Source organism: Stegodyphus dumicola, chromosome 2 (assembly GCF_044657685.1).
Source record: "Stegodyphus dumicola isolate Sdum_Otavi_A_Nest chromosome 2, ASM4465768v1".
In the NCBI taxonomy this organism is placed as follows: Eukaryota; Metazoa; Arthropoda; class Arachnida; order Araneae; family Eresidae; genus Stegodyphus; species Stegodyphus dumicola.
The window spans coordinates 21,031,753-21,050,835 of record NC_140769.1 but is presented as its reverse complement, the minus strand read 5'-3'; the positions used below and the strand labels follow the sequence as shown (position 1 = coordinate 21,050,835).

The 19,083-nt window shown below is 32.0% G+C and overlaps 1 protein-coding gene across 7 annotated transcripts in view; it reads right to left on the bottom strand.

Moving 5' to 3' along the window:
- Positions 1–19,083, bottom strand: part of LOC118205803 (CREB-binding protein-like) — a 173,740-nt gene that overhangs the window by 96,679 nt on the left and 57,978 nt on the right. For all 7 annotated transcript variants that reach the window (XM_085810520.1, XM_085810519.1, XM_085810517.1 and 4 more), the window contains 2 exons: positions 12,044–12,159; positions 3,388–3,558 (listed from right to left, as the gene is read on the bottom strand). In XM_085810520.1, the coding sequence (XP_085666646.1) occupies positions 3,388–3,558; positions 12,044–12,159 (287 nt within the window). The remainder of the gene's footprint in view (positions 1–3,387; positions 3,559–12,043; positions 12,160–19,083) is intronic.

The following is a 19,083-nucleotide window of genomic DNA, read 5'->3' as shown; positions in this document are numbered from 1 at the left end:
AAACTCATACAATCACAAAATGGTGAACCTGCCATGTGGAAAAAGGGAAATAACCTGTTTTGTGGCTTCAGAAACTCATACAATTGCAAAATGACAAAAGCCACATGGGGGAAAAAAAGCCTGTTTGGGGCTCCTATAATTAAGATACAATAACATGGCGAACAAGTATTAATTTAGAAGTCAAACAACAAAAATCAGCATCTTTTTTTCAAATTTTCACAGGACCAGTTTTGATGCTTTTACCAAACAATCATCCTCAGTCGCAAAAGCACAAATGGATTAGATAAGAAAGACTAGACAGGAGTTTTTTCTGTTCTAGTCGACAACCCTAATTCCAGTACATCTTTGCCTTCAGCCTTTAAGGAAATTATGTTTTAATTCTCATTTCATCAACAGATGGCACCAGTAGTTTAACTCCTGTACAGTCTTTCCTATCTTGGCTAATCACTATATCTTATCTTGTTCATTTCAGCTTTTGCAGCTGAGGATGATGGTTCAGTAAAACCATCGAAACTGGTCCTGTGAAAATTTGAAAATATAATGCTGACTTTTGTTGTTTGACCTCTAAATTAATACTTGTTCGTGTTATTGCATCTTAACTGCAATGGTAATACTAAAGTTTTGCAAATTTTGCTTAGATGGTACGAGTCAGTCAAGAGGTTGAGAACCGCTGCTATATGCAAAATTTCAACATTCTGAGTTTACAAAATTTCAACATCATACTCGTTTCTGAGTTATGAGAGTTATATTTCATCTTTTATAAACAGGTGTTTATTCTTCACTTTCGGCAAAGAAAGCAGAGTGGCGCAGAAAACAATGATCAGTGCAACGTCATCTATTGTTAAATGCTTGTTAATGCATTAATGGTGTCAAATGCTTGTTATGAGTATTATTTGGTTTAACCTCAACAATAATTTAGTTTTTTGAAGTTTTAGATTTTTTCCTTTGTATAAGCCTAATGATCTACCTTGATGCCAAATTTCAAGTATCAAAGTCATTTAGAAGCGGTCTAGGTTTTCGATAAGCGTGTCAATCAGTGAGAGATAAAAATGACTTTTTTCAGACCTTAATAATTCCCTAACTATAAGAGGTAAAGTAATGAAATTTCTTATTCTAGGTGTTCAAGGGAGCTTTATTAGACATACAAAATTTCAAGTTTTGCAGGTCTAATACCTTTTTAGTAATTGGGCGTCAAATGCAGCCGAAAACGGTTCATGTAAGATACACCTAACCGGTGCCTCTCTGTTGTCTTTTCCCTCTTTTCCGAACTTGGTCGACACCCTTTCATGTGTCTAAATATGTTTATTCAAATTTATCAATACTCATCTTTGAACAATATTTGTAAACCTTTGAAGTTTTCTTAATGTACAGGGTGGTTATAATTAAACTTCCTCTATAAACAGCATCCTGCAGCGCAAACAGGTGAATGGAATGCAACGAAGTTTTGTATATGGGCTATACACAAGATGAGCTCATGGAATTTCGAAAAAAAATTTTTGTTTAAAAATGTCCACCAGAGAGCTCTTTTTTGGGAAAACATGAAATTTAACACAATAAACGACCAAAACGGACTACAGAAACAATAACATTTATTGAGTAGTTTCTGATCACCTTGTCATCGAACCACATTAAGTAAAAGTAAGGGGAGAAACAAAAACTGTTGAGTTTGCAGAAACAAGAACAGATTAGGGTAAAATTGTAGAAGAGGAGCAGTTGTTAATCATGTCCATGATGATGCAGGGAAAGGTGCTCCCTGTGACCACCCTCATTCACATGCAAAATTTCAAGTTGATGGACAGTGTGTTCAACAGCAGATCGTAACTGATCAGTTGTGAGGCTTCGCACATGAAGTGTTATGAAGTTCTTTAAGAATTTCAACGTCGGAACACCTCCACAATACACCAGACATTTTAAATAGCCCCATAACCAGAAATTACACAGAGTTAGATCCGGCGAACATGGTGGCCATGGATTAGGAAAGGAACAACTTATAACGTGTTCCTCTGTGAAGTGTTGGAGCAATAGTGCCTTCACAGGCCCATGGATATGTGTGGGATGTACCATCCTGAATGAAAATGGTCGATGTAAGGACCCGTCTTTGCTGTAGTTGTGGCACAACAAATGTCTGCAGCATATCATGGTACTGACAGCCCATAACAGAACATGTGACAGACCCACGTTCACCAATTTTCTGAAAGAAGAATGGCCCAAGGATGAATGTCACCATGAATCTACACCAATGACCTTTGAAGACTGTAGGGGAGTATCAGTGAGGATCCACGGATTTATCTTAGCCTAAATGCGCCAATTCTGTGTGTTGACTGTCCCACTGAGATAGAAATGAGCCTCGTCTCTCCACAGAATATTCCAAGACCATGACAGATCAATAGTCATTCTATTGAGAAGACTGACTGCGAATGAGAGATGTTGTGGCTTGTCCCTATCAAGCAGCTCCTAGGTATGATGGATCTTGTATGGCAAGTAGCACATTATGTTTCTGAGTACTTTTCGGGCGGTGCTGTAAGAATAGCCTGTCTGTTGAGAAACTGCACACGTGCTACTGCCCCCAAACTCTGATGTCTGTGACTGTGCATCAACAGCTGTCTTGACGGCATCAACAAGTACTGCTGTGACACGTTTACGGCCTCATCCAGGTTGAATTCCTAATTTTCCTCTTTCTTCAAATATCTTAATCATGGCCTGGATACCTTTAGCAGACATTGGTCTACACCGTAGGTTCTTTCTACAATGAAATTCATGAACTGCAGCAGAAGCTTTCCCCTTGTTTTCGTAAAACAGCTTCACCAATAACGCACGTTCAACTAAAGAGACGGTCATTAGTTTAGCCGATAACATGGACTTAAACATGACAACATCTGCAAACGTTTTATACCCTAACCTGTTTTGCTTAAAGCTACCTCTTCCCAAGCATGCAAATCTTGACATTTTTCTCCTACAACTGACAGCATTTCCTGGTTTTGCATTTTATTATGCATAATTCTTGTTCTGGATTGTTAATATAGTTTCTGTATTCCGTTTTGGTCATTTATTGTGTCAAATTGCATGTTTTCCCAAAATGGTGCCCTCTGGTGGACATTTTGGAACTAATTTTTTTTTTTTCGAAATTCCACAAGAGCATCTTATGCATAACCCATATACAAAATTTCTTTGCATTCCATTCACCCATTTGAGCTGTAGAATACCATTTATAGAAGAAGTTTAATTATAACCACCCGGTATATCACAGCATTATCGAATATCAGATACATATCATCAATGTATTGCCCCGTATCTTGATACAGTTCCATTTACAGCTTGAATTTTATTGCTGACAAATCTATAGGATTTATTATTATCTTATGTTTGTTGAAATTTATCAATACTCACCTTTGAACAATATTTGTAAACCTTTGAAGTTTTCTTATTGTATACCTCTGCATTATCAAACATCAGATACATATCATCAATGTACTGCCATGGATCTTGATACAGTCCCATTTGCAGCTTGAATTTTATTGTTGACAAATCTATAGGATTTTTTATTATCTCATAATAATCCTAGATGATTTAAAGAATAACATAAATTAACTAATAAAGAAAGAAAATATGCTCAAACAATAAATAATGAATTTAAAAATTACAATAAATAACCCATTTAAAAGTTACAACAGAAGCAAAACTTTGTAAAAACATTAAAACAGAATAGAAAAATTGGCAAGGGGAGACGGGCAGGTTAAATAAATATTACGAAAAATTGTACTTTTGGATTAACCACATTCCAGAAAAAGTCACCAACTTATCGAAACTTTGTGAATGGGCAAACAATATTTGCTCAGCTACCTTTATGATTAAGATACAATAACATGCCAAACAAATATTAATTTAGAAGTCAAACAACAAAAATCAGCGTTATATTTTCAAATTTTCGCAGGACTATTTTCGATGGTTTTACCAAAAAATCATTCTCAGCTGCAAAAGCGAAAATGATCATTTACACTTTTGCAGCTGAGGATGCTGGTTTGGTAAAACCATCAAAACTAGTCCTGCAAAAATTTGAAAATATAACGCTGATTTTTGTTGTTTGACTTCTAAATTAATACCTTTATGATGTAATAAATAAGAATGTAATTGATTAAGAGAATTTGCAAATTATGTCTATTTTTATGACAGGTATTGAATCAAAGGTACTAATTATGTTGTCAAAGGATTATGCAAATTATGTTGTCAAATGATTATGCAAATTATGTTGTCAAAGGATTATGCAAATTATGTTGTCAAAGGATTATTCAGAATGGCTACAGAGACGGTATAAAAGTAAGAGGGGTTTGGGGGCAATTTTTTGCTCATACTACAGAGGCTGTTCACACATTTTTTAGACGATGTATATTGTATTCACAAAACTAAATTACATAAAATTCTTGTACTTTAAATGTTCTATTTGACATACCTTATTCTGAACTATCTTTCGACACCGCAATTTCCAGGATAATAATGCCTTTTGAAGTGGCAGAAGAGGTATTCTATCCCATTCCTCCCGAACAGCTTTCCAGAGTCCTGTTAGCGTTTTGGGACAACGTTTGGATAATGCAGTTTTAAAAGTCCGAAAGCACAAAAATCCATAAGTGACACATCGGGAGATTAAGTAGGGATATCAGTGAAGGGCCTTGATACCAGTTTTTTGTTCCATTTCTTTTAGGAAATTTACAGTGGATTTTGATGTGTGACTGCTAGCTTTGTCCTAATGGAGTCTCACAGATCGATGGCACGGTGGATAAAGCGATGGTATTTCATTCAGAAAAATTGGCGATAAAATATGTTCCTGATAGTATTTGGAGTTAATTTTGACATTTTTTTTGCACTCTCTTTATTTTTAACTTGCCATTATAAGAAAAACCAGCAACAATCATGAATCCCTTAGAAAAACTTTCTTTTGATTCTTTGAACCATGTACTTAAATTTTTTTCTCCCCTTTTATGACAATAAATGGCTCTTTTTTTGTTACAATAATGTAAATACACCCATGCTTCATCTATTGTGACAACTGTTTTCCATTTTTCTTTGGATAAGTGTTACTCATATAGAATTCTGCAGCGTGTCCTGCGTTGAGAGATATGCTTTGGAAGAAGACGATGCACATTGCGTTTTTTCACGTTCTTAAGATTTAAATCAATGTTTATCATTTTGTTTACAGTGGACACCAAGCATTTTAATGATTTTGCAACTGTCCTTTGACTATGGGGATTTTCTTTTAACATTAAACAACGTACCTTTGCAATAGTCGAAGATGTCCGTTTTTTCCTTGGATACTTGTTTGGAATTTTTGTCCTACTTGAGGCTCCAATTTGACAATTTTTTTCCATTCTTGTTGATGATATTACCTATCGACATTTTAGATATCACAAAGCCATGACTCTCACATCGTTTTTGGATAACGGACTATGCATTCTACATTTATGCTCTTCGGAAAGAGCGTAAATGTAGCCTTCAAACCACTGCTATGTTAAATTCGCCATTTTGAATAAAAGCAAAACTTTCATGCCACAGACAATAATTTTGACTTTTAAAAACATAGTACACTTGCAATTACTTCTTTTGCAGCAAACGATTTTTTATTACCGCTTACCAAAATCGTCTGAAAAATGCGCGAACAGCCTCCGTACTGCATGACTTTGGCTGTGTTTCTCTCAAAAGTGGGTAAATTATATAAGGTATCAGGTAAAATGAGTAGCCACAAACATATGGATGATGGACTGATATGGAGAATTGTTAGCAAGCCAATCACAACTGCATTTGGCTACAGAGCTCAATGTAATGAGCAGTGTCGTGTGCAATTTTTGGAAAGTTTCAGGACACTGGATTCATATCAAGGCCTACACAAGGTCAACCAATATCCACAATGATTCATGAGGATGACTATCTACTATAAACAAGAACTTTTTACAGGGTTGCCACTCAAACAGGAGAATGAAATTCCCTGACTTTTCCAGGTTTTCCAGGTATGTTTCAAGAAAATTCCAGTTGGCTGTGCTAAGAGGTAAATTAATTATGGTATTACTTGTACTGTGTAGCAAATTCACTTAATTATTCAATAAATCCCAGAGGACGTTTATTCTTAATTATTCTTGGTACACTTTGTTTGATAATTTTGTTTACTTTTCCGCTTAAAAAACTTAATAAATTTAAGATATATACATTGGATAACAACTGTATGTTTTATTTAATTATTACTCATGATCATCCCCAGTTCAACACGAGGCCAATCCGGTTCTTATAAATCACAACGCAATGCTAAAAGTTAGGTTAGATTTTAGGTAAATCTAATTTGTGTGAGGTGTATTCTTAAAAGGCACCTTAACACTTGAAAGCACAAATATTATTATAACAAGAGTTGTTTTCTCCACTGTAGATTGAGATTAGAATCTGCCCAATCTGAAATAAAATAAAGCTTTTTTTGCAGACATTCTGCAGCTAAATGAAAGAAAGAAATCTATTTAATGATATTTTTTTACTAAATTGATGTATTTTATATTTATTTCGCAGAAGCAACATTAAATGATATGAATAACATAAAAATAAAGATAATTACTTAAAAATTTAATTAGAATAATCAACGATATTTTAGCGAATATAGTTAAATTACATGGTTATCCTAGATGATTGATTACTATTTTTTTATTTTACTGCAAAATGACAAGGTATTTATTAAAAAGAAAAGAAAAAAAAAAAAAGATTTTGCGGTAAAATCCTAGTATACGATACGGCCTTCGAATGATTTTGAAAATTGTCGCCAAGAACAAAATGACCCGTTTACTGCTCATCATCATGTCGCCAAATCCCGCTGTACCATACGTGGAGATTATTCTAACCAAAGAACGTCTAGTATGTAAAAAGCGGAGGGAAAATTTGACAAGGGATTTGGCGACAGAACCTGGCGGCCAGAATTTCCCTCTCCGCGATGTGTACAGGAAATTGAGAAACACATGTTAAGAAGAAACGTTCTTAGACAAAAAAGAAAACTACGAAAATCCGTTTTTAAATTATTGCAAAAAATCCAAGAAGAAACGTTTTATCAAAGAGCGTTTTTTCTTGGATTTTTCGCAATAATTTTAAAAACGGATTTTCGTAGATTTTTTTCCTTCCCCTCAAAATAACTAATCAATGAATTAATTTACTTGGGCCAAAAAATATTTTCTTTTTCTTTAGAGTTTAAAGAAATTTTAAACGATATTCATTTTATGAACTCTTGATAACGTGACCTTCGAACTTCGACACCGGTTTCGTGCTTTGGCAACAGATATATCGCGCATGCACAGCTGTTTCCCGCTATGATGGAACGGAGAAACGTCTGTTGCAGAGACGTTTTCCTTCTTTACAATACATATTTTTTTATTCTAACCTTCATGGTACTGTATACTAGGATTAAACCCATTTTGTTTTATACAAGAACAGGTACTTTCTTTAGTTCATGCACTGCACATGCGATTCTCGAGGTTACTGGAAACCAAAAGTTGCGGGAAACTTGCTTTGCCTTTCTAAAAAGACAATCAGATTGGAGCTGCGAAAATTGGCTCTATGCCAGCTGCCCGAATGACACTCACGTGATACACAATTCGCCAAAAAAGTGATCTCTTCCGACGTCGGTGCAAAACTCGCCTTTTTTGGCGGGATCGTTGTATGAAATTCCCTGACTTTTCCAGATTTTGACTAAAACATTTATCCCTGACTTTTCCCTGAATTTTTTGGTCAATTTCTGAAATCCCTGACTTTTTCCCGGTTTGCCACGTAGCGTGGCAACCCTGTTTTTAAAAGAAAGTATTGTTGAAAATCCATATGCTAGAGTTCAAGAACAATCAGAACAGTGGTTCTCAACCTTTTGACTAACATGTACCATCTAAATAAAAATTGAAAAACTTTAGTACCACCACTACATTTTACAATGATTATTTTTCAATTTCTCAATATAAATATTAAAAATATATATATTTTTTGCTATTTGCCCAACCTATTGGCTGTTTGTATTAGAGATGCACACGCAAAAAAATATTAGATTAAAAATTGGTTACCATTTTAATTATTTTAATTTAAGTTATAATACTTTAATTCTAAAATTTAGTGCGAAATTTGGGCCTGTTTAAGAGAGATCAATTTCTTTATACCTGGTCTTATTTCACTTAGTTTTAACCGTAAATTAGGATCCACATTTAATTTTGTTCTGTATTTATTTTTTAAATATAATATTGAAGAAAATCCTTGTCCACACAAATAGGCTGTGTAAAAAAGTAATAAAAAGGGCAATAGCTTTATTTGAAATGCCTTTAAATGCTTTTTTGGGTTCTGCCAAAAGTTCGCTATTACCTTTTTATAGGAACTTATTTTGATTTCCTATTAAATACAACACGCATTTGTATTACTCCTTTTAAAAACATCATTTATTATAAATTTTGTTATATCTATGGTTAAAAGAATGTTTGTGAAAATATTTTGCCAAAGTCCTTGTACAAAGCTCAGATCACACAAATGTTAGAGAAAAAAACTTTAACAGGATGTTGGAGTATTTAATTTTTGAATTTAATAGTTAAAAATATTTTGCTCCTTTATTTGAAAAATAGGTGCGTAACACCTATTTTTCTCTTGCGTACCACCAGTGGTACATTTATCACTGGTTGAGAACCACCGAGTTACACTAAATATTTCAAAATGTACAGTACATAATTTGATGAAAACTGGGTATGTAAACTACTATGATGTATGTATGGGTATCCCATACTTTGAAAGAGCAGAATATGCTTGCGCAAATTTCAGCATGTGATTCTTTACTAAAGTTCATGGGATAAACCATATCCCCCACAAAAACACCATTCCTAACAATGAGAAAGATGCTGCATCCTAAAATGGTAATGCTTTGTGTATGTTAGACTAAATTGAAATTACATACTATAAAATGTTGCCACCAAATCAGATAATAAACTTGCAAAAATACTCTTCCTAAATGCTAGCTTTAAAAGCAGAAATTGAAGCAAAGCACCCAAAAGTGACCAAGAGCTGAGATGCTGTCTTCCATTATGACAGTACTTGACCCCCACATTCAGAAGAATGTCAGACAAAGACTTATTGAGTAAGGCTGGAATAAATTATGTCACCCCTCATATTCATCAGCCCCTCTTCAGATTTTCATATCTTCAGGTTGTTTCAAAATTCTTGGAACAGATTTAAACTTTCATCAGAACAGACTGGATTTCAATTCTTTGAAGACTGTCAAACTTCGTAACTGTAACTTTTTAAAGAAAAAAACTCATATTTATACCTCAATAAGTTTTTCAAAAAAGGAAATTCTCTGGCTGGCAGAGAAATTATAAAAAAATCATAAAACAAAATGGTGCTTATGTGATTCATTGAAATTTTCTTATGTTTTTTGTACTGCTTCATTTGTGTCATCATCAATAAACAGCGGAACTTCCCAGATGCCTCATCATAATTCATCTCTAAAATTTTGGCAACTTTTCTACACCATTTTTTCTGTTTCACATTTCCAAATCACTTTGAAATTCCATTAAAACATGGAAATGAAACAATACTGGTTGATTTATTTAAGGCAGGGTTTCTTAAACTTTTTTCAGTCGCGACCCCTTTTATCACTGATATTTTTTCGCGACCTCCAGGATCCCATAATATTTACAAAAATTTTGTGGGATCCCATAAGTATTGTGCAAATCCGACGCACGCGTGCGTGAAAGTATCAGTTTTTTCACTTGCACTGTGATATACTATTGCATTTTTAGGTCATTAACTTCTAATTTTAAGACATAGAATACTGTGAAAATTTTAAATAAGGTAACAGACGAAGTGATCGCATTAATTTCTTTGTCTGTATTGTCTTATCTTTATCTATTTTTAGATACATTGTGTAAAAATATTTGGTAATCGCAAAATTATTGTAATAAGTTAAAGAAATATCAAAAGTGCTAAAATTTTTGGCGACCCACTTGGGGGTTGAGAAAAAAAAAATGTTTACGAAACCCTGATTTAAGGCAAAGCATGTGAAGGCTATATGCCAAGGAAGACATCCTTTGTAGAGTACTTTTTAAGGGAAACTGGCTTGTATTCAGGTTATGATGGGAAAAACTACAGAAATTCTAGGTAGCCTGATCACTAAAATATGGAAGCAGGTGATGAAAGTTTAAATCTGCTATCATTTCATTTGCTCATGAAAACCTAATAAAGTTAAAATCATCTTGAATCAGGTTATAAATCATTTTACAATTTCTTGATTGTTTTTTTAATAATAATGTCTTCCATTTCAGAATTGTTAAAATGACACCAAATTTTTCCCAGAATTTTAGGTACAGTTTTGAAATGGAAAACTATTTGACAGGAGTAGGGTCAGGATAGGTTACTGCTTTTAGATTTTTTAAAAGAAACTGTTTCAATGCACCACTGGCAGGAAGATTTTCAAAGTTTTATTTTATACAGTCAAAAGTCGTTAATTCGGACACCCATAATTCGGAATGATCTATAATCCGGACATCAAAACTAAAAACTTTCTGCGCATGCGCCGCGTTGACACATGCGCAGAGGCATTCACGCGTGCGCGTAAGACCTTTTACGACTGCGCATATGAGTGTGCGCAGAATACGTTTTAGCGTGCGCATTTTATGTATAATGGACGTATAAGCTAAAATTATCTAATTATCTATTTCAGTTAATGTTGATGATTGCGTTGTTCCTTAATTTTCGAATTGCATCCGGCTTATTATTTTTTGCAGACTGTAAGAGCAATTTTATAAAGGTAAGTTTAAACTTTCGATTATATCAAATAGAATTTCCGATATATATTTGTTAATATGTAAAGGATCTAAAGCGAAAGTATGTTTTGAAATCCGAAATCTGTTTATCAATTTCACGCTGCTCGGCGGCGGGCGCGTAATGAATTGGAAGTTGATTTGTCAGCACTATCCTTATCTTCAGCGCACATGTTTTTATTTTATTTGGCTTATAATTCCTTACCAAATGTAGTATTTCATCTCAATATGCTCCGTCTTTGATATGATTTAAAACAAGTTCCTCGTCATTATAATTCGCTTCCGATAGCGAAGAAACGTGACAGAGGTTATTGAAAACAAAAAAATTTCGATTGACAAATTAGTCGGTGTTCTTGACACAGCAATTATAGGACTTGAATGGCGGAACTTTGTAACTGAACAAGAAATTATGTCTGTTTAATAGAATTAAAGAGAAAGTATTATCACACGAAACGAAGCAAAACTTAAACAACTTACATTGAAAGAAATGTTTAATAAAGTAAACAAATAAATATTAAGCTTTTTCTTTTTGCAAATTTTGATACCCTTTAGATCATAATTGTTCTTTATTTCATAAATTACGGTTTCATATTTTTAATTTTAGAATTTCTGCATGCCATCTTACGAGATTTAAACTGATGATCTATAATCCGGAAAAATCGATAATCCGGAATCGCCGAAGTCCCGACGAGTCCGGATTAACGACTTTTGACTATAGTACATTTATTTGAGAAATCATACGATTGAAAAAAAAATTGTGTGTTTAATGCTTAATTTTTAAAAAATTCCAATTTAGAAAAGTATTTTCAGCTAGAAAAGAGCTCACTTTAATGTATTTTTATTTTCAAGATTAAATAATCACAAATGCTATTATCGTAATTCCTATTTTCTACTCCTCTGGATGTAATATATTCATGTGCAGTTTTTCGAAGTTTTGATAGGCAAATTTCAGTGAATATAAATCTTGGTGATCTTTTTTATCGACTTAAGGAACTATATATTTTTCAAATATTTTTACTCACAACTTGTTTACATAAGCTTAAAAAAAAAATTAAATACAGCATTTTTCATTGAACTATACATGAGTTAAAAATTAATAAATTTATATTAATCCTGTATTCATGGTTTGTTTCAGTTCTATACTGATCAGACAGTACAAAAATAGCTTACTATATGTTTTCATATGCTCACAAAAAGTCCAAATTTTATATACTCATAAAAAAGGTGGAGAAAGTGATACTTACTGGCACTTGTGCTGCATCAACTGGATGGCGAAAAGGCAGAGACTCAGGATATAACCTGAATAATTCCTTTAAAGTTGGCATAAATGCTTGACATATTACTTCTGGACGAAATGATGCTAAAAATAAGCAAAAAAAAAAAAAAATTATTTCCTTATATTTCACACACAGATAGAAAAATTATCATTATGATAATTAAATATTGCATTTGTAAACATTAAGGTACTTTTCCGTTTCGCTGGCACAAATCTCACCAAGGAGACTTTGTTGGCGACAGCATACAGTATACAAATAAAAAATTTTAGTTCTAAGAATTTTAATTTAATTTTTTACTTGATACAGTTTACTCATGATACACATAAAAAATGTTAACAAATGTTGTAAGAATTTTTTATTTTGACGGCATAAACATTTTAATATGATTTAAAATTTTGTAAAAAGTCAGTAAATAAAGACAATAAATTTGTAAAAAGACATTAATTTAAAATTTACTATGCTTTCATGAATCAACATCCTGATTCACCAGTTCATATCACGTGACCCCAAGTGATCTTACCTCCATAAACTACGCTACATAAAACTAATTCTCTCAGTAAATTATCTACATTAATTTCAAGTTAAATCTTAATTTAGAATACAAGTTTAAACGCAAGAATTACTTCAATTCATATGAATAGCTTACTCAGAAATTATGTAAAACCGCATTGCTTTACTTCGCTAGTGCATTCTCCTTAGAATTGATGAATTTAACCCTTGATTTTGCCTTTTCTATATTTTCACCTTTGGCTGAGCAGTATGATTGCATCCTAATTGTTTTAATTACTGTGAACGGTCTTAGGGCATAAAATTTAACTATCTTGTAACTTCTATGTAATTGTATGCCAGTATTAAAAGAAACAATCAATCTGGTAAGAAATGGCTGCGACTTGTTTTGAAAATGAAGCGTAAAAGGTTACCAGCAAAGATATTCCGTTTGGCATCAGTTGCACCATTATTGGGCGGCTTTATCATTTGCACCGGCAAAACGGAAAAGTACCAATTTTTATAATTGTGGGTAAAAATGTTTGGAAATCCTTTCCTGAGTATCGTGAATTTCCAGAAACAATAACTTTTTACAGACTGGACTCAAATTTTAATAGGACTCTAAAAATGTGCAATTGTTTTAAAAGAATATAGTGCATAAAATTATTATTGAAATCAAAATTTTATGACTTATAATTTTTTAATTGTCCAAAAGTTAATTTTATGTTTTGTAGTTTCAAAATGATATCTCTCATATTTTGCTGCTCTAATGCTTTTTCTCTCAAAAAGGCTTCTCTATCGCTCCACCTTTTTCTCTCTGAAGGGCGGATGTGTAAGATAAAAAACATGAAAGCAAATTTCTAATTTAATTGGCTATAACCTCTTTTATTAAATTTCTACTATTAGCTCACACTCTCCCTATATCTTATTCAAATTTTCAGTCGTTAATAAAATACAGTCAAAAGTCGTTAATTTGGACACCCATAATCCGGAATGATCTATAATCCGGACCTCAAAGCTAAAAACTTTCTGCGCATGCGCCGCGTTTACGCGTGCACGTAAGACCTTTTACCACTGTGCATATGCGTGTGCGCAAGCGCAGAATATGTTTTCGCGTGAGCGTTTTATGTATAATGGACGGTGTAATCTAAAATTATCTAATTATCTATTTCAGTTAACGTTGATGATTGCGTTGTTCCTTAATCTTCGAATTGGATCCGGCTTATTATTTTTTGCAGACTGTAAGAGCAATTTTATAAAAGTAAACTTGAACTTTCGATTATGTCAAATAGAATTTCTGATTCTGGAGCTCCCAAAGGATCGTACAAAACGAAAGTATGTTTCGATGTCCATCAAACAAAAAGTGGAATTGCTGCAAAAAATGGATAAAGACATGAAGAATGTGACAGAGAGGTTAGTGAAAACGAAAAAATTTCGATTGACGAGTTAGTCGGTATTCTCAGCACAACAATTAATGGGACTTGAACAGCGGAACTTTGTTACTGAACAAGAAATTGTTTCTGTTTATAGAATTAAAGAGAAAGTATTATCACATAAAATGAAGCAACTTAAAACAACTTACATTGAAAGAAATGTTTAATAAAGTAAACAAATAAATATTAAGCTTTTTTTTTTTTTTTTTTTGTAAATTTTGATACCCTTAAGACTATAATTGTTCTTTATTTCATAAATTAAGGTTTCATATTTTTAATTTTAGAATTTCTGCATGCCATCTTACGAGATTTAAACTGATGATCTATAATCCGGAAAAATCGATAATCCGGAATCGGTGAAGTCCCGACGAGTCCGGATTAACGACTTTTTGACTGTACTTTTTATTCATCAATTTCGAATACATTTTTTTAAACTTGTAGTGGATGACACTTGATGTTAATACAGTTTTTTCACATATTAATTTTTTTAATTACCTAAGTAGGAATTGACTTTAAAAAAATTTTTCATTGATTTAATTAATTAATTTTCAATCATTAATAAAATATTTTTTATTCATCCACTCAAGTTCAAATACTATATAACGTTTAATGCAAATACCTCTTGTTCAATCATTGATTTGTAAACCAAAACTTTCTTAACTCGAACTGAAACTTTCTGACTCTCTCCCTTCTTCCCCTGAATTGCTGCTTACACTTTCACTTAGGCTTTCCTTCTGGCAAGACGCTTTACGGCTTCCTTCTTTCTTTGCTCATGGAATATGTGTGTGTGTGATTATGGCAAAGCCTCGAGGGCTATCTGCCTAAGGGGAGGGATGCCTTCGTGGAGGACTTTCTAAGGGAAACTGGCTCGTATACACTCATGGAATATGTATAAAGCTCACAAAAATGTAAGACAATAATAAGACACCCATATGTATGTGAACCAAATATTGCGTATCCAGAATAAAACGTAAGCGAAATTATAAAACTTTAGTTAAAAGACTTCATTAAAACTCACAAGAAGCAATTAAAAACTTTGAGCACTTTCATTAGAACACAGTCGAGACTAGGAAGATCCTTAAAGTAGTGACTTGCCATTCTGGCTTCATTGACTAAACTAAAACACCTTGGCAAGAAAGTAATCGCTCAAAAGGCTTGGAACAAAAGATGGAATTTTGAAACCAAAAGAAAAGCTTTTAAAACTTCTATGAACATTTCAATTTTGACAAAGAAAAAGACAACTTTACTAATTAAAGTGAAATTTAAGTAAATTCTGACACTTTTAAAACAAAAATGGTAAAAAGAATATCATTCAATGTAAAACTTTAATTACATTTTAAAATCAATTATTTCTTTAAAAATAGTAGACTCAAAAAGGTGCTCAAAAAGTGGTAGAAAAGTTTTTAATAATAGTTTTGTAGATATGAGTAGAAAAATCTGTTAAGTTGAATTTTAGATTTTTTAATTTTGTTATTTAAAATTATAAAAAAAGGTTGAAAACAAAGCAAAGGAACTATTGTTAGGAAAGTAAAAAGTCTTCACGTCATGGGCTTATCATAACAACGTTGAATATATAAGGCCTTTGATTAATAACACAATAGTAATTAAGAGAAAAATAAAAATAAATAAATAAATAAATAAATAGAATTAATATTCTATAAACTGCTCAAAACATCCTTCTTTACCCTTCTCTTTTGGAGCTTCCAGATAAAAAATGCATACTTTTAAAAAGTATTATAGGGTCTTGACTGCTCCAGATTTCTCTAATAAACTATTTATGAATTTTAAAGAAATTTAATTTTCTTTTAAAATTTTGGTGAGAATTAGGATTTCTTCTTTTTGTGTTTCTATTTCAGTGTAACCTTTTTAATTCTGCTAATTTGGTTAATAATAGTATTTGCATTAATGTTTTTAGATATCTTAGAGCTCCAATTTATAAGTTTAATAGCAGAAAAATTTAAATCTTTTCTTTTATCAAAAAATTTAATTTCTTTAAGATTATGAATACTTAGATCAAGATAAACTATTCCTGTTTGGTTTCTATTTGCCTTATTAAGTTTTAGACAGTTCTGACAGATGTTGCTATTTTCGATAAGATTAAAATTGTTGAAGGTAATAATGTCGCCAATACATCTATAAGTGTGTTCGCATATATCGAAATTGTTACCAGAAAGGCTCTTTAGGAATTTGAATTCTTTATAAAATTGAAATAAGTTATAAAAATAAGTCAAATATGAACTTCCCATTGGAATTCCTTGTGTTTGCAAGTAAAGAAATTTTGAATGTTCAATACAGCTTTGGTAGTTCGAAAAATGTAGAAATTTTTTCCATTTTTGCAAATCCAGAATATTAAGTATTTCAGGGGAAAAATGTCATTTCTAAAAGACTTCGTAGATTTTTTTTTAGTGGCCGAGACATGTAGAAGTTTTTTAAAGTCATAGTAGTTAATATTGTAAATTTTAAGATTTCTAACTTCTTGTCCAGATTTCCTATTATATGTTTGTGCTCTTCGTTAAAAAATGGCACAAATTTTTCTTCATCACAAAATCATGATGCTGCAAAATCTTCTTCATTATGGTTAGAAATAAAACCACTTAGTTTTTAGTTGTACTTGAAGCAAACCGAAATTTTATAATTTATTGCACGAAATTTTTGCTGTGCTTGTTTAAAAATCTTGTGAAGTTGAAGATCATCATAATTTTTATGTAGAAAGATAATGGTACAGATTTTTATTTATTTATTTATTTTTGAAGAAGAACAGTTGAATTTGAATTTTATGAAATCAAGTACTAAATCTTTAATGAGATTATCACCTTTGAATTTATCTTTGACAAAATTTTGAATGAAAAGAAGATGTCTGTGAGGTAGGGAATGAAGGTAGTTAAGAATATTTTTCTTGAAATTTTAAAGAAGTTTTAACTTTTTTGCCATTTACTCTGGTACCTCTGTGTTTTTTTTTTTTTTTTTTTTTTTATTAAAAAGACCAACTTGTTTGTAAACAGTAGGCAGATTTACTATTAATACAAGAGTTTAATCCATAAAGCATTCTTAACTGCAAAACGTAAAGAGATTCCTTAAAAAGTCTATTTTTAAGATTAGGTACTACAGTGGAACATTGAGATACGAGCTCCTCTATAAACGTGAAAAAGATACAAGGAAAGTATGAGCGAAAAATTCATCTAACGAGAGCACTGACTCGAGCAACGAACCAGATTGTTGACACTCATGACACGTTTCCCAATTCAGCTTGACTCAGAGAATCTCCTTGTCAGATCACTCAGCGTTCTTTGATCTACGTGTATGTGCACTTGCGAGTTACTTGTGTTTTACATTTAACGTGAAAATAATTATTTCATAATGTCTCCCAAAAAAACTGTTGGTTCAGATGGTGTTGCAAAGAAAAAAAAAGGAAGTCATGGCCATTAAAAGTAATTAAGGAATTATAGATAAACATAAGCGTGGCATAAATGTGATGGATTTGGCGAAGACTTACGGCCGTTCGACATCGACGATCTCTACCATTAGGAAGAAATTAAGAAACTTAGCTAAAAAAGTTACGTTACTTCCAAGCATCGTCCAAAACTCCTAGAAGATGATGAAAAGCTGTTGTTAGTGTGGATTGACAAGGAGCAGTTAAAAAGCGATTTGGTATCGAAAGTTATCATTTGTGCTACAGTTAAGAATCTGTACTTGAACCTTCACGAGGTATTATTTACCAGTGTTATGTTTTAGGAAAATTGATTTATATATCGATATTTTGGGGGCTCTAGAAAGGATTAACTGGAATACTGTTATTTTCAATGGGGAAGTTGTTTCTAGATATGAGAAATTTGCTATACGAGCTGAATGCTGGAACAAATTAAACTTGTATCTCGAGGTTTCACTATATATCTAAAATTTTGATAGTAATATGATTAAAATCGTGAATTTTAAGATGTTCAAGTTCTTTGGAAGCAGAATTATTACTATTTTGCTGTTTGAAATTCTTTTAATGCGGGATATGTGTTGTTTATTCTAATGTTAAGATTATTCGTAGTTTGTCCTATGTAAACTAGATTTCATATATTACACATAATAGACTAAATGCAGTTAAATGTTTTTCATAGTGTCTGCTGTTTAGTAACTGTACGGTTGAGAGGAATACCATTATGTCTACATGTTAATCAGTTAGAACTCTGACATTCCTTAAATTCAATATTCTTTTTATGAGCAATAAGTAAAAGTAATTAGGATACTAGCCTAAATTATAGTAAAGTTTACTGAGGAAAACTTTAACCCTGGTCTTTGTGATGTTAGTTTTAATCCCTAAATTTGTAAAACTATTAAAATAGTGTAAGTACTAATAGCTGCTTATTTGTATTTCATAATTACAAAACAATTTTTTCAAAACAAAATATAAACATGCCTAGTATTTTTGCACATTAAGCTGCTGAAAAATAAAAAGGTCATAAGGTAATAAAAGAATTATTATTATAAGTAAATGAAAGTGATTACTGTCAATTTAAAAAGTTTAATTTCTTTTAAAAATTACACGAAAAATGATACTAATTACTTGAATTAAAAAAGACATTTTCATTCCTTGAATATTTCGCTAAAAACTTTGTTTTTCATACTTTTATATATTTAAATTTCCTCCTTTGTAAATCTCCTATTCCTTTTAAATTAATTTTATTAATGTTTTTATATTTTATAATAATTTTACTGCTTCTTACATTTCATATTCGACGCCTGATGTTCTTGATTATGACTACAAATTTCACCAGTGATTTATTCTGTCAAAAACTTTGAAACAGAAAAACTGGAATTCTTTAAACTCTGCTGCCGCTAAAAAATTGCAGTGAAAATAACAATATTTCGGCTTTTTGTAGAAATTTCGCCCAGTGTTTTTTATTACCTGTTATTGGGAATAGTTGCAGCTGAAATAACACTATTATAAACCTCCAATTCATTCTTTCGCTCTCATTTGAATATGGAACGCATAAAACAATGCGCCCTTCTTTCTTTCTTGAACTAAGAACTCAAAAAACATCTACAAAATTCACAAAGCTGGTATTCATCTAAAATACTGTTATCTTCTTACAAAAACTA